Genomic DNA, 13,957 nt, shown 5'->3' on the forward strand with positions numbered 1-13,957 from the left:
TCAAGGGGGATCGAATATTGCACTGAAGTAAGAAAATTGAAATCAGAGACCAGAAAACACCAATCAGACAAACGGAAAAAATTGGCACTAACGGGAAGTGCGTGGAAGGACGTAACTAATCATCATGAAAATAGGCTCCACTGTATCCAATTGACCAGGGCCGGGCCGCAACTTCCGTAGTTTTCCCATTTTCTCGATCACCAATGATCGACTAGATAACGACGAGACAAAACAACATTTTGACCAATGATCTCACCTGGGTAGTATTTCAGATGAACACGTACCCAGTGTAGTGGGGAGAACTAAACAATATAAGCGCTTGCGCTTAGGGATAAGCGACTCAGACTATCTTTCATACTACGAGCCACCTCTAGGTCTCCTTTCATGTTTCTCACTGCCTTCAGAGGACGACGAAATCAAATTCTGGCGCCTGGTTCGCAGATAAGTACCCTTGCCAATGAGCGTTTCCCTCTTTGATTAAGTAGGTGTTCAATGTCACAAAGCCTATGAGCAACTAAGACTGGGCCGCGCGTTCTCGGGCGCTAGCTGTGGGTCAGGTAGCTCCCCCCTTACTACTTAGCTATCTAACATTTGTTCTTTATGCTATTAAAGGTTTGCTCCCAGGATCTAATTGAGTTTTATTGATGGTTGAGTCGAGAAATATATATTTAATGGTTGAAAGGAGAAATTATGTTGTAATCTATGGTAACCTTGAAAAAAAAGTATTGATCCAAATCGCACTTAACATTGAACTTGAATTGAAGGTTTGATGTGTTCATATAATGTAGTCGATATGTGTGGTTGCTGAGACACGAATGTTTTAGAAATCATGTTTACTATGTACCTCAAGGTGTCCGACCTGACCGGGTGTCCGGCTCGCTTGTGAAATACATGATTTAATCCAGCTTTATTAAGCCCATGGGACGGTGGTGCTGCGAATCCCGACCATGAGGAAGTGGTTCAATGTTACGAAACGAACCAACGCTAGGTAGCAATCTCGGGTTCTGCTAGAAACCAGAAAAAGAAAAGAGATCATTGATCTTGGTTGGTATCAGCCGAGACTTAAGCACATATAAGTCTAAGCTAATAGCCGTATCGAAGTGGATTCAGTGAAGCCTTCGACATCTAGACAAGGGGGTTGATAGCCTCTCTTCGCTCTGCTATAGCTAAGATTTGTGGCGAGAGTGGGAATTTAGATTAGGTCAGTGCTGAGTGTCGACGGGTGAGGTGTCAGCCAGGCATCAAGGATCGCCTGTTTAGGAAGTTTGCTTGCCGCCTAGTCTTAGCTATCAGATTTGAATATCCACACGTGCCTCCATGCTCCTAAGCAGTTCTCATATATATAGACCCCTGATACCGGCTAGGCATGCCTTCAAAACAATAGATGGTTAGAGAACATCGCTTAGAAATACCGTCCTGCCCATGATCTACGGGTGAGTTCCTACGCCTTGGCTTTGAAGTAAATTCGTGAATCGTCTCACTCTTTATACCCCTTCCCTAACTCAATTAGCCTCCTGTGCTTCCTGTCATAGAACAACCTTGGAAGCTTTTTTGGGTTAGACGATCAAGTAGGCGGTCTCGCCTATATTAAGTTACATACGTTTGATGACTAGCATCAGTCCCGGTTTTCTGAGCAACGCATTCTACATTAAGAGACGAAGGGAGCTTTGAATACTTCACAGGGTGTTGATTATTCGAATAATTTACTGCATATCGCTGAGTACCTGTCCTCGAGAGGGTGGTGTTAACATTATTAATGCGTAGATATTTTGATAAAGCTATTATGCCCTTTGTTGAACTAAGACTACGATAGACCCATTTTATAAGCTAGACGTATTAGCGTAGCGTGAACACGCGGCCCTGGGCACTAATTATTGACTTATCTACGTTGGATGACTAGCGTCAATCCCGATCCTTCGAGCGAAACGTTTTGCTTATGAAGAGCCAAAGAGAGATTTGAATACTTTACGAGATGATAAGTTGTTGAATAATTAGTTCCACAACGCTAAGTACCCGTGCTCGAGCGAGTGGTGTAAAAGCTATTAATGCGTAGATATCTACTTAACGCCAATCACGCCCTTCGTTGTACTGAGGCTACCGTAGACCCACTTTATAAGCCAGTGGCGGGACCCACTTGGTTTATCTCGCTTCATTTTCACAGAAATCGCCGTAGCGAACATCGTTCTCGGATCCCGAGCTCAAAATCGAAGAGGCCACCAATCGGCGCATGTAGCGCTAAAATATTCTCCGCATCCGAGGCGAGTTTACTAAAATGTAGACCATGCATACCCGCATTTTACACTTTGCCATTCCCTCCCTTTGGACTTAAGCCATTCCAGATACTACGCAAGTTCAACAATCCAAAGGTCAACTCGCGATTGTCATAATGGCCAGACGCTCTTTTCTCGAGTCGTAAGTATTTAATAATGAGAACTATCAAGCGTCAAAGCTAAGGAGGGTTCCAGAATCATTATCATTGCCAATTTCCTCATATTTAATAAGGAATTCTTCCTTAGCTGCACCTTTGCATGGATAGTGGCATTTCTTATTCCTCAGACACGCCAAGTCCTTTTGACCATTCTACTCAGAGTATATCGCTACTTTCGGTCACGCCCGATTCAGTTTGTAGTAATATTCTACTGCTTCGTGCTTTCGTCGACCTTTCTTCTTTTACACTTGGACGTCGTCTCTGCGCCTCCTATTGTTGAAGTCGTTTACGTTAAGCTCAATTCAAAAAATGGAACAAAAACTCGCATCACTCCCCAGGAGTACAGCAGTATATCGTCACAACAGATCTCACAACAGATCAAAGCAAGTGGATTGTCAAGTTCCGAATGGGCTAAAGCTCAAGCTGAAGAGATCTCTGCATACTATTCGGCAAATGATCACCGCCAGGTGCATCATATTTCGGAGCATCCTGACACATCTGCGACTTCTACAGCCAGGGTGGAATTTCTGTTTTGAGGGCGTTTCATATCATTCAAAGCCATCATAATGGTCTGCAAAGTCGAAACGGGCTCTCATGCCCAAGTTCGGGTATGCTTACCAGCACAAGTGGCGTTAGGTTTACCTGCACCTCAGATTGTCGCAAAATTTTGAATAAAGTGGGTTCAGCTGCGAATAACTATCACTTTAGCTACTTAAAGGTTTGATTTGAAAGCCTACAGTCCTTTAACCTAGATGAATGAAATTGAAAGTCCAGAGAGCTGAACCATCTTATTTCGTAAAGCCCAGAACGTAAGGAAGTAGAATTGGAAGAAGTGGGGATGTGGTTACTTAACAAATGTTAGGATTGCTCACTTTTTTTGGTCTCTTATCTGAAAGATTCTATGATATTCGGAGGCGAATCAAGGTATTACTACAGCCTCGTGACCCATCCATCAATACCATGGTGTTTAATATAGTCTGACGGGGGATTACTGGGGAGTGACTCAAGTTAAAGTAGCGCGATTTAAGCTAGGGTTTGGGTATAAAAATCTGTGGGTATAGGAATGAATCTGGTTTGAATACTACTGTTAGCTATCTACGCATGACTTTGATGTCCTAGGAACGGTAATAATTGAATAGTATTCAAGAAGAAACTCCCCCTATCTCGTACTACTCAAGTGCTAGTCATCTACCTATATCTCCAAGCTTATTGACTCATCAAGCAGGCCACATGTTAAGTTCAAAAGATACCTGAATGAGGCATAGCATAAGCTAGACTGTCGTAAGCGAGCCTCCGTCTCCACGAAAGTCCGATAGCAGAAAATATTCTGACGGATGTGTCAACCGATCTAAACACATTAGCGTGACCAGCAACTGTATAATTTAGCCCAATTCTCATCAGAGCTAGTGATTTATCCTCTCTACCCTCGAAATTAGCAAACTCGACGTTAGAACGTTCAAACGCGATCTTAACACCTGTATCGCTTGCCGATGTGAGAAGTTCGATTGGCAGGTCAGCTGAATGGAAGTTGCTTTTGTCCTATTTCATTTGCAAAACCGCAACTTCAATAAGAAGCAAGTGGCCCACAAATGCGGAGCGGGCCATTTAAAGGCCGATTGGTACCTGGTACAGGATCAACTCTAAAGACTTTCTGATACTGATAGTCTTACGTAACGCATGTGACCTATGGCGTCTATTGCGCAACTTAATCCTTGCCCATTTGACACCCACTTGACTTGTTCGCATATTTACTAACCTCCTAGACACAGGTAGGCTCACTTCCTCATAATTCTGTGTAGCCAAGAATTCCTTCACGGAATAGTCTAGTACATACGACCATAGGGTGTGGAGAACAGGGCTTCCTGTCCGCTCAGCCGTACTTAAGCCACACGCCGGTTAGTTAGTAGTATGGTGGGTGACCACATGCGAATCCTGACTGTTGTATGTTTTTTTCTTTTTGATCTTGTGTGAAGAGATGGTATGAACCTTCTGTTGGCTGGGTGAGAGCGGCTAGGAACAAGGTAAGGATTCTCACCCATGTTGACCCGCCCCCCAACCTTTACTTCAGTCCGGGCCAAAGTTATGCCACTCGGGCGTACACACGGTCAGCTATTTTGATTCGATCACTTTTTGGCTACTAAAAATAAATGCAAGGGCTTGACCAAGAGTTTGACGACTTGGATGCTCGATTGAGGTTGCCAATGGCCTTCTGTTGCTCGCTTTCAACTAACCAAGATGACTTGAACGACAGACTCATTACAGACCACTTTTTTCGCTTTTAGAGAGACGTTGGAGGGCTTACAGATTTTGCGATGCAGTTGTATAGAAGTTTTTTTTCATGTCAATTTTTATAAGGGGTACACCTTAACGGAATTTTATAGAGTCAGCGGTTAGCACCGAGAGAAGATCTCGAGCAATGATCGCAAGTGCTGGAGATATCCACCCCCAAGTGGTACTACTCCATGGATACAGTCAAAAAAGGCAGACCTGATAGGTGTTTCTGGAAATACTATTTGACTGTGGTGCGGAAGTTTCTTGGCTAGCCAAATTTCAATTCCACAGTGCGCCCATTCAAAATTGTATATAAGACGTAGACCTTTGCATTTATTGAAGAAGTACATACATTTTGATAGACAAAGAACGACTAATACTATATTTCTCATACTTCTGGCTTACAGACATTGCGAATAGTATGCATTTTGGGCCTGGCAGGTATATGGGCTGGCACATGTCGTCGCCCCTGTCCAGCCAGTACCGCCACACTGCGCCCAATGAGATGCTGTTGCAGTAGTAGTAGAACCTGTGCTGGTGCTGGTCGACGTGGTGGTGGCTTTAGTGGTGGTCGTAGCTGCTGTGGTGGTTGTCGATGTAGAGTGCGTGGTTGTGGAAGTGGTTGTAGAACCGCCAGAACTTCCCGAAGTGGAAGGAAAGTAGGCAGACAAGATATTCAGATAGTAAGTATACGCAGTCCCCGAGGGCGGCTCCATCGAAAAAATATAAGTCCCCCACCATGGCCCTGCAGCCCACCAGGATGCTCCGAGCCAGACGTCGCTGTTCTCTTGCAAGTAGCTCAGCATTCCAGTCACAGCGCTCTGACAGACTGAGTTAGCACCACCGGCAAACTCGCCCAGAAAACCAAGTTTCCCATTGCTTTGCAGCCATTCTGTCGCTGCCTCTACACGCTCCTGGCCGATGGTCGTACTGACACATGTGTCGGATGTGCCAGACCCACCCGAGTCGAGATACTGGTGCATCTCGTAGACGATTTTGTCATTGGGGTCCGTTAGATTGACCAGATTGCTATTGACCGATGTCCACGTCCAGGCGCCACTCCACGAATTTCCTTCTACGAAGATATACTGCGAGGTGGCTCCAGCAGCCCGGATTGCGTTAATAGCCGCCTGGTTGAGATCAAGCACCAGTGTTTGGTCCTCCGTGTTGAATTCGTTGTCTGCAGATGTCAGTAAGAAGAGGAAGGGACCCAGTCGAAGCTGTCGCTTACTCGTGTCAAATATGACCTTGTCATTCGATGCAAATTGCGTTGCCACAGTCGTCCAAAATGCAGCAAAGTCACTCGTGGAGGTGATGATGTTGCCATAGCTAAATCACTAGTGAGTGAACTTTTCAGTAAGGAAGCGGAACTATCGACTCACTATCGCCCAAAGTTGTGTGGATCAACGATAGCATACGCGCCGGCAGACGTGATGTACTCCACCGTCTAGAAATCAATAAGCACGGGTGGTATCCTAGACAAGGACAACTTACACTCTTCAGATCTTGTAGGTATGTCTCATTTGGGGTCGAAGTCAATGTATTGGGAACCAATCGCTCCATCAAGAATGGCACCCGGAAGATGTTCATACCCGCGTTGCGTAGGGTTTGAATGGCCGAAGTGTCTGGCCAAATGTAGTCTGTTCCCAGTACCCCCGGAATATTTCCACTGCCAAACTCCGCTCCGGACTCACTTGCGCCAAACCCTATCGAGACTGGTCAGTTTCGGCACATCTTTAGTGGCTTCTACACATACAAACAAAGGACGAGGCCCGCTTGGAGTGGCCTTGGGGCACCGCGAGAGCCAGGGCGGCGCTGGCCGCGAGCAGCAGAGTGTATCTCATGGTTTATAATCTTGATAATATTGAATTTGGATGCCTGACAGCTTGGAATTATTGATTTCCTGGGAAGGGTCGTACTAGAGCAACTTTATAAAAGCACGACCCCAAGCTTTCAGGACTGTCGACCCTATCCCTTTCCTCCGCGGTGATGCAGCCGTGTCAGCCCTTTTCCACAGGAGAAAATTCTTCAGCATCTACAGTACTGTATAATATCATATTCGGAATAGGTTTCTCGGACCGTCGACCGAGTGTGACTGACTTCTTGTGAAACCACTTTCACGAGATGAATTACTGGCTAGGACAGGATAGGTACTACGGATTGACGATGACTAGATTGGACACGGCATTTGGCACGTCACAGGAACATCTGGGGCAAGGTTAGACATCAGAGATGAGCAGGAGAGCATGCAAGACGTTGCTAGCGCATGGAAAGTAAGTTTAAATGCGGTGAAGGATAATATGGAGAAATTCCCGGACCGAAACAGGCAATGAAGCTCTACTGGAAACTCCTCGGCGAACTTGTCTTGACAGCCAGGTTTTCTCGGTCTGTTCCAAGATTTGCGGGGCTCCCATTCCACCCCGCACCCCTTATTCAGGGGCGAGAGGTGGGTCAGAAATAAAGTTATTGGCATCTTCATCAGGCGAGTCTCCTCAGTGTGGCAGGGTCAGAAGGAGTTTGCCGGTGGATCTTGGTAGACCCTTAGCGGTACAGGAGATTGGCCGTCAAGTGTTCGCAACGACTGAGTTATGGTTCTTGTTGCTGGCATTTGAGATTTGGCCTGACGAAACCGAACGTCATTCTGCAACCCCACAAAATTAGTTTCACCCTTGAAATTAGTGTTATGCCAAGGTGGGGCGCTGACAGCGCTCGGAGATGAAACACAGTAGAAGGGCTCTTCAGTGGCGTACGTAGTCGGAGCGCCCTCCGCATGGTAGCTCCCGCATGTTGCAGAAATGTGACGGACTTTACTGCCAACGGATATGAATAATAGACCAGTTGTCGCATCTTGATTGGTCAGTCTAGAACAATAGAGTCCGTGAACGAAACGCGGATGCCAACACCTTCACGTGTTGGCCTCCCTCTCCCTCTTCCTTTTTCTCTAGATACGATCTCTAGCGCACTTTGCACCAACAGTACCTGCTTTTCCGCGCCCCCACTCCCTTCCTGCCTGGTGGGTAAACACATTTTGTCTCGATCCTATATTGTCACTTGAAATATCAAGGGCCTCATGGAATGGCATACGCTAAGCTCTTCCTAGGACAGCAGGCAAAACAATGTGGATTGTAATCAGGGCTTGTTTCATTGAAGCGGAAGCCACCAAAGAATGCTCTCCTCGCCGTGCGGGCCCTTGTAATGGGTAGGGCTATCGTCACTACGTGAACAGCCTTGGTGGCACTCCGGAGCCCAAAAGACATAAGTTTTGTTTTCAGATCCTTTACCGAAGCTTTCGCTTGACGAGATGAGAGTCATACAACCCCAGAGGATTGGGTAGATCGATCAACTGCGAAGTGATCACTCCAGGTGCGATGCATTACATCCAGGGGATTGACAGCCAATCAGGGATTGCTGGTACCACTGAAAAAGCAGGTCGTGACCGATTATGAAAATTTGGGAACATGATTGTATGCGAACTTCCGGCAGACATGCGAAAGACGGGAAAGGACATTCAGAGCTTCAAGAAAGAGGAGTGCTGATTGCATCGCAGAGATTGAAGCTGCTACCTACTGAGAAATACAAACCTATCACCCGAAATTGCCCATCTGAATGGACACCTGTGGTGAACGAAACCTTTCAATGATCCATGAGCAAAACCTCCAGTGAAGATGGCATCTTGTTCCCATGAGAGAATTCTTTTTCTTGCCTCCTGCCTTCATAATGCGTATCTTGCCTAGAATGTTGTTGATTTTCATGATAATTTCCCAATCAGGGCTCGGTAACTCTATACCAGACACGTCTCTGTATGATTTGCTTCAAGAAGCTCGTCAATACTCTTCCCCAAGAGCCTGGCCTGCTTCCGAAGCTCTCTGAACCGAATCCGCCAAATTATGTGGCTGACATAGATGCCGAGCTCAACAAGCACTCTGTCCAGCTGTATTCAGCACATTATCTTCGTAGCCAAGAGTTATTGGAAGCTGGACTCACACAAAGATGTACATAACGCCACCGAGAATATCAAATGATCCTTGTGCGGCTAACATGGGTTAGTCATGGCTGTCCCTAAGAGGTTGAAACAAGGGACGGTGCCTCAAACCTAACGCGAATAAGGAAAATAGTCCTCCCAGTGTATCGATACTCAGAAAAACCCAGTCTAGTCGACAAATCAGCCCAGCTATCTTTTTAATGCAGTTTGTAAGGCCTACTGAATCCAACGACCCTGCCTTTTCTCTTCCACAACTCAGGGTAGACCGGTAACCAACTACCACCGAGCAGTATAGTTGCGACAATGCCAACCAAAAGATCCGGCCAAGTGACTCCTTTACTGTAGGGGATCTAATTCTGTCAGCAGCTACTTGAGGGGGAGACTAAGCTAACAGAAGTGATGAATACCCTCAGTGTAAGGATCAGCATTGCTTCGATGCCCCCAAGCAAGACAAGAAGGCCACAACAGCATAGAGTTGAACTGACTCGACCGTAACCACTGCCATACAATCTTTAGAAACTCAAGTCTCCCCATTTCGAACACAAACATTGACTTACTGTCCATAGTGTAAGATCTGGGCCCAAACAATTGTCGAAAAGAACCCAAATATTTGTGGCTGCACCTGTAGGGGAATATTTACATCCTTGACCAGTAATGTCAGTCCTCAATATACCAGCAACGAAATGACTTGGTCTACCTGCAAGATTAAATATGCTCCCATTGGGACCGCACCTAGTAAGTAAAATGGTCAGCAAATAGTGGTCATCATCCAATGTTGATGAGATACGCATGCAAACATACATACTGCCCAGAGAAACCCCAATGCCAACGGCAACCCTTCTGTCTTCTTCCTTCTCCAATTGTGCCATATCTGGGGAACCAGCTGTATGCACCAGCATACAGTGCCAATAGTCCCCAAGACATTAGATGCAACCGTGACTTTATCTTCATTAGACATTATGATTTGCACTGGAACTATGAGAGCAGTGATATGAACATTTGTAAAAGAAGTAAGTGCAGTCCCCGCATGTCTTATTTAACTAGCTACGAAAAACGCATTTCACCCTGGTCGAAGAACTTTGATAGATAATATCAATGTTGGCGACTTTTCGGACTACAAGATGCCCGTAGCGTGGGGTTGGAGCTTGACTATAGTGGGGAAGTGGGTCTGGTGGTTACCCAAAGAAGGCAGTTCGGGTGAGATGAACATCTAGATTCTTGCAACTTTGCACGAGAGATACCAGTACAGGAATCTCTATGGCTCCTAGGTCCTCCTTGATTTCGCGCTAGAAAATGAAAGCCAGCTACATTATTATTTCTATTTGAGATCCCAATATCATGTGTTCGTTCCTCTATCTGCTTCGGAATTGTGTTGGTGGCCTCAGGTACCCACTTTGTCGGCCAATAGAATGTCCTGATATGGACAGAACGGCGGCACATCGCGACAACCACAGCTGAAAAATGTTTGCACTGTTTGGTGTAGATGATGGTCTTGTTGAGCAAAACAAACAAAGCAGATAAACAAACAGCACTGCAAGGGTCAGATGGACTTCTCGCTCTCGCTCCCTCTGGATCTTCACATATCTCAATACTAACCGCATTTCGACCTCCTGTTTTAGAGTGGCGAGTTCCCTGCTTTTACTTTTACTTTTGGGGATCTACAATTGTGGCGTGCATATGATAAAAATGATTTGAGATTTAATGTCCAAAGAAAGTCAATTGATTGGCCATAAAAAATTAATATCATCCACATCACATGTACTCTGCGTTGTATGCGTATCAGCCCTTATCTGCTGCCCGAGTTTTCTTGTATGAATCGCAGTTCATGTACGGAGTACTATTATTGGAAGATAGAGAGTCAACTCTAATCAGAGCTGGGCTTGATTGGTCAAGACTTGGGTTCTGTGTGAAAAGTTTATCCACAGTGTGGCACAGTTCCTGGCTTCCTGTCAACTCAGGGGGATCAACTCAGCACTAACCACCTTGAGGAGGTGGATACGCGCGACTTTGATCGCTTAGTCATTTCAGGGTTAACCCGTGGACCCCGTGGACCCTGGGTTTCGCCGATAAACACGGACACAATTAATTAACCCGGTGTTTCTTGATCTGTTGATGAATATTGGAAGCCTGCGAGTCTTTATAGCTGGTCCAATACATGCTAGATTACACAAGGTTGACAAACAACAATAGCCAAGACATGCCCAGCTTCTAATCAAATCTGGTTGTACCTATCATGACCAAGACCAAGACCGAGACCTATCCATTACACTAAATTAGCTCCCCACGTCGATCCATTACTGTTTCCCAGTTTTCCTACTGGTCGCAATCATGAGAGATTCCCCTTAAATGTATGCGGGAGCCTGCAACCCCTAAAAATCAAATCAAAGCAATCTTTTCCTTCCTTTAACCACTCCTTCACTCATTAGGGGTTAAGGAATTAAACAAGCGATGTGGATTCGACTGGGCTAATTCTACCCCCGAATTTTCCATTCGCTCTTTGCCATCATGGCGTCCTCTCCTTTCAACGTTCTTTTCGCTCTTTTTACAATTTTAGGAATCACAGCTGTCGCATCCGCCACCGACTGTAATCCCCTTGAAAACACAACATGTCCCGCCGATAACGCCCTCAGTACCGAGCACACATGGTGGCTCAACTCCACCCTCGACAGCGAGCTATGGAATATGGAAACCGGCACTGCCGACTACACCAGTACCGGCGCCGACTTTTCCATCAAAACTGAGAATGCATCCACTCTTTTAGTCTCGAATTTCTATATTTTCTTCGGCGTCATGGAGACGCATGTCAAAATGTCTCCGGGGAGGGGTATCATCAGCAGCGTGATCCTGCAGTCGGATGATGAGGATGAGATTGATTGGGAGTGGGTTGGATATAATACGAGCTCGGTGCAATCGAATTTCTTCGGGAAGGGCAACACGACTACGAGCGACCGCGGAGCCTTTCATAATGTCGCCAATGCCGATACCGAGTACCACAATTACACCTCATACTGGGATAAGGATCGGCTGGAGTGGTGGATTGATGGCGAAATCGTGAGAACGGTCAACTACTCCGAGCCGACGACGTTGTATGGAAAGAATTATCCACAAACACCCTGCCGAGTTAAGGCTAGTATCTGGCCAGTCGGCCTTCCGAGTGCATCCGTTGGCAATATCGAATGGGGTGGTGGACTTGTGAATTGGGACGATCTTCCTTTCACCATGAGTATACAACGGATCCGCGTGAAGGATTTCTCCTCTGGAAAGGAGTATGAGTACGAGGGTACCAGCGGCTCATATGACAGCATCAAGATCGTCGAGTAAGTTTTCGAAGAATTACTCAGAGCGGTTCCCTGATCTAACAAAATGCAGTGGAAACTCAACCGCAAAGGCAGAGATCGAGAAGACACCAGCTAAAACCTTAGCCGAAAAATGGAACGACCTAGGAGAAGGCGCCCATATCGGTGTTTACTGTGGTGCAGCTGCCGCTGGTGGACTCTTGGTCGCCCTCTTCTCCTGGTGGTGTATAAGGCAGCGGCAACAGGGTCGACTGGCTCGGGCACTCAACGATGGAAACCATGGCGAGGAGCTCGCATCCATGGAGAAATCTCAAAACCAGTGGGCTCAGTCAAGATGGGGTCGACAGAGTTATCAACCGGTGCCCTAGTACTTTCAACGAAAGTGGCATCATCAATGACGAAACCCGACTTCATGTTACTGTATACTATAGCATATTGGCATATCTCTTTTGACTGATTATATTTAGATTTTTTTTTCGATTTAACTTATATCCCGCCTGGCCGTTTGTACTTTTCCACGTTCAAATTGTAATTGAGCGAGCGAAATTTATCGTGGTAGAACATGCGTTACCAATGAAATAGCAATTGTGGATAATTGTGGTTCTGCCTATACATATTCCTTGAGCCGTGTTTCCCCTGGTCAAGCTCAGCAAGCCATAGTATTGTCCCTACCATAGCCATGGTTTACGATTTTGTAGAGGTTTCGAAATCAGTATGTAGATTAGGCGAGCATCTAGGCTACCTAAAGAGGACTAGTGTAAATAAACAGAAGGTGGTAATAAGCTAATATCTATACCTTATTCTTAGTCTTAAGCATAGCCAAAAGCTGATTTTGAGCTATCTATTTTAGAAACGTATCATATACCCTAACTACCCTAAAAAGTACTTAGCTCTATAGATTTAGTCTTAAATCTCCTAGATTAGTAGTAGTAGGTACTAGTCTTTCTTCGTGATTAAATTTAGCTATCTATAGTCTATATATAGTTATAGACTTCTATCTTTCTTTAGTATAAATAGGATTAGGTATCCTATTAATAATATTAAGTATCTAATATAACCTTTCTCTAGGTTCGTTTTAATATATTCCTTTAGTACCTAAGACTCCTTCTTAGATAACTAGTAGATCTTCTAATAGATTAGTTCTTTATTCTTTATAAGATTAATCTTATAGTTATAAGGTCTATACTCTAGTAGCTAGCCTATAGATAGTAGTATAAATATATCCTAGAACTTATAGTACTCCTCTAATAGTTCTAGTACTCCTTCTCCTATTATATAGAAGGCTATTAATTCTTAATATATTATAATATATTCCTTAAGCTTATTATTTAATATATTTAGTCTCTATTCTAGGTTCCTAATAATACTTATATCTATAAGCTATTAGTCTATTATCTTTAGTTAAGATATATTTACTCTTATTAATATATCCTTAGGATTACTTATTCTCTTACTAAGGTTCTATATAAATTCTTTAGTTTTATCTATCTATTATCTCTTTATCTATCTATAATTATAGCTATTAAACTATATTATTCTAGTATCTTATTTAATAGTAAGATTATAATATTATAACTATAATATTCCTAGGACTATATTATATCCTCTAATTAATATAATATTAAAACTAATATCCTTAAAATAGTTTCTAATAATTATTAGTTAGGGTTTTATTTTATATATTATTATTAATCTAAGGGATTTTTTATTTAATCTAATAGTAGATATAGTTATTTATTTCTTATTTTATATAATTTATAGCTTCTAAATATATCTTAGGTCTATAAAGTTTCTATATACTCCTAAGTTAATTAGTACTTTAACTATCTTAAATAGGATATTTACTTTTACTTTTAGATATACTCCCTATTAGATTACTATAAGATATTACCTATTACTATATATTACTATATTATCTTTAGCGCTAAGGCTTTATATAAGTTCCTTAAGGAGATTATCCTAAAGTATAACTTTATATTT

At 43.9% G+C, this 13,957-nt stretch overlaps 3 protein-coding genes across 3 annotated transcripts; 1 reads left to right on the plus strand and 2 right to left on the minus strand.

The window, feature by feature from the left end:
• Positions 1-5,100: 5,100 nt before the first annotated feature.
• Positions 5,101-6,543, minus strand: egl2 (putative endoglucanase; the record flags this gene model as incomplete). Its single annotated transcript, XM_057062797.1, has 5 exons — positions 5,101-5,879; positions 5,931-6,028; positions 6,082-6,146; positions 6,194-6,405; positions 6,456-6,543. The coding sequence occupies 5 exons, from the start codon at positions 6,541-6,543 to the stop codon at positions 5,101-5,103; spliced, it is 1,242 nt and encodes a 413-aa protein (XP_056923712.1).
• A 1,937-nt stretch (positions 6,544-8,480) lies between these two features.
• N7503_003251 (PQ-loop repeat-containing protein) lies at positions 8,481-9,639 on the minus strand (the record flags this gene model as incomplete). The annotated part of the gene is made up of 7 exons (XM_057062798.1): positions 8,481-8,622; positions 8,684-8,732; positions 8,793-8,849; positions 8,902-9,031; positions 9,089-9,179; positions 9,239-9,303; positions 9,487-9,639. The coding sequence occupies 7 exons, from the start codon at positions 9,637-9,639 to the stop codon at positions 8,481-8,483; spliced, it is 687 nt and encodes a 228-aa protein (XP_056923713.1).
• Positions 9,640-11,186: 1,547 nt separating this feature from the next.
• Positions 11,187-12,345, plus strand: N7503_003252 (glycoside hydrolase family 16 protein; the record flags this gene model as incomplete). Its single annotated transcript, XM_057062799.1, has 2 exons — positions 11,187-11,998; positions 12,051-12,345. The coding sequence occupies 2 exons, from the start codon at positions 11,187-11,189 to the stop codon at positions 12,343-12,345; spliced, it is 1,107 nt and encodes a 368-aa protein (XP_056923714.1).
• Positions 12,346-13,957: the final 1,612 nt, after the last annotated feature.

Source organism: Penicillium pulvis, assembly GCF_028828015.1.
Source record: "Penicillium pulvis strain IBT 33274 chromosome Unknown contig_1_segment0_segment0, whole genome shotgun sequence".
Lineage (NCBI taxonomy): Eukaryota > Fungi > Ascomycota > Eurotiomycetes > Eurotiales > Aspergillaceae > Penicillium > Penicillium pulvis.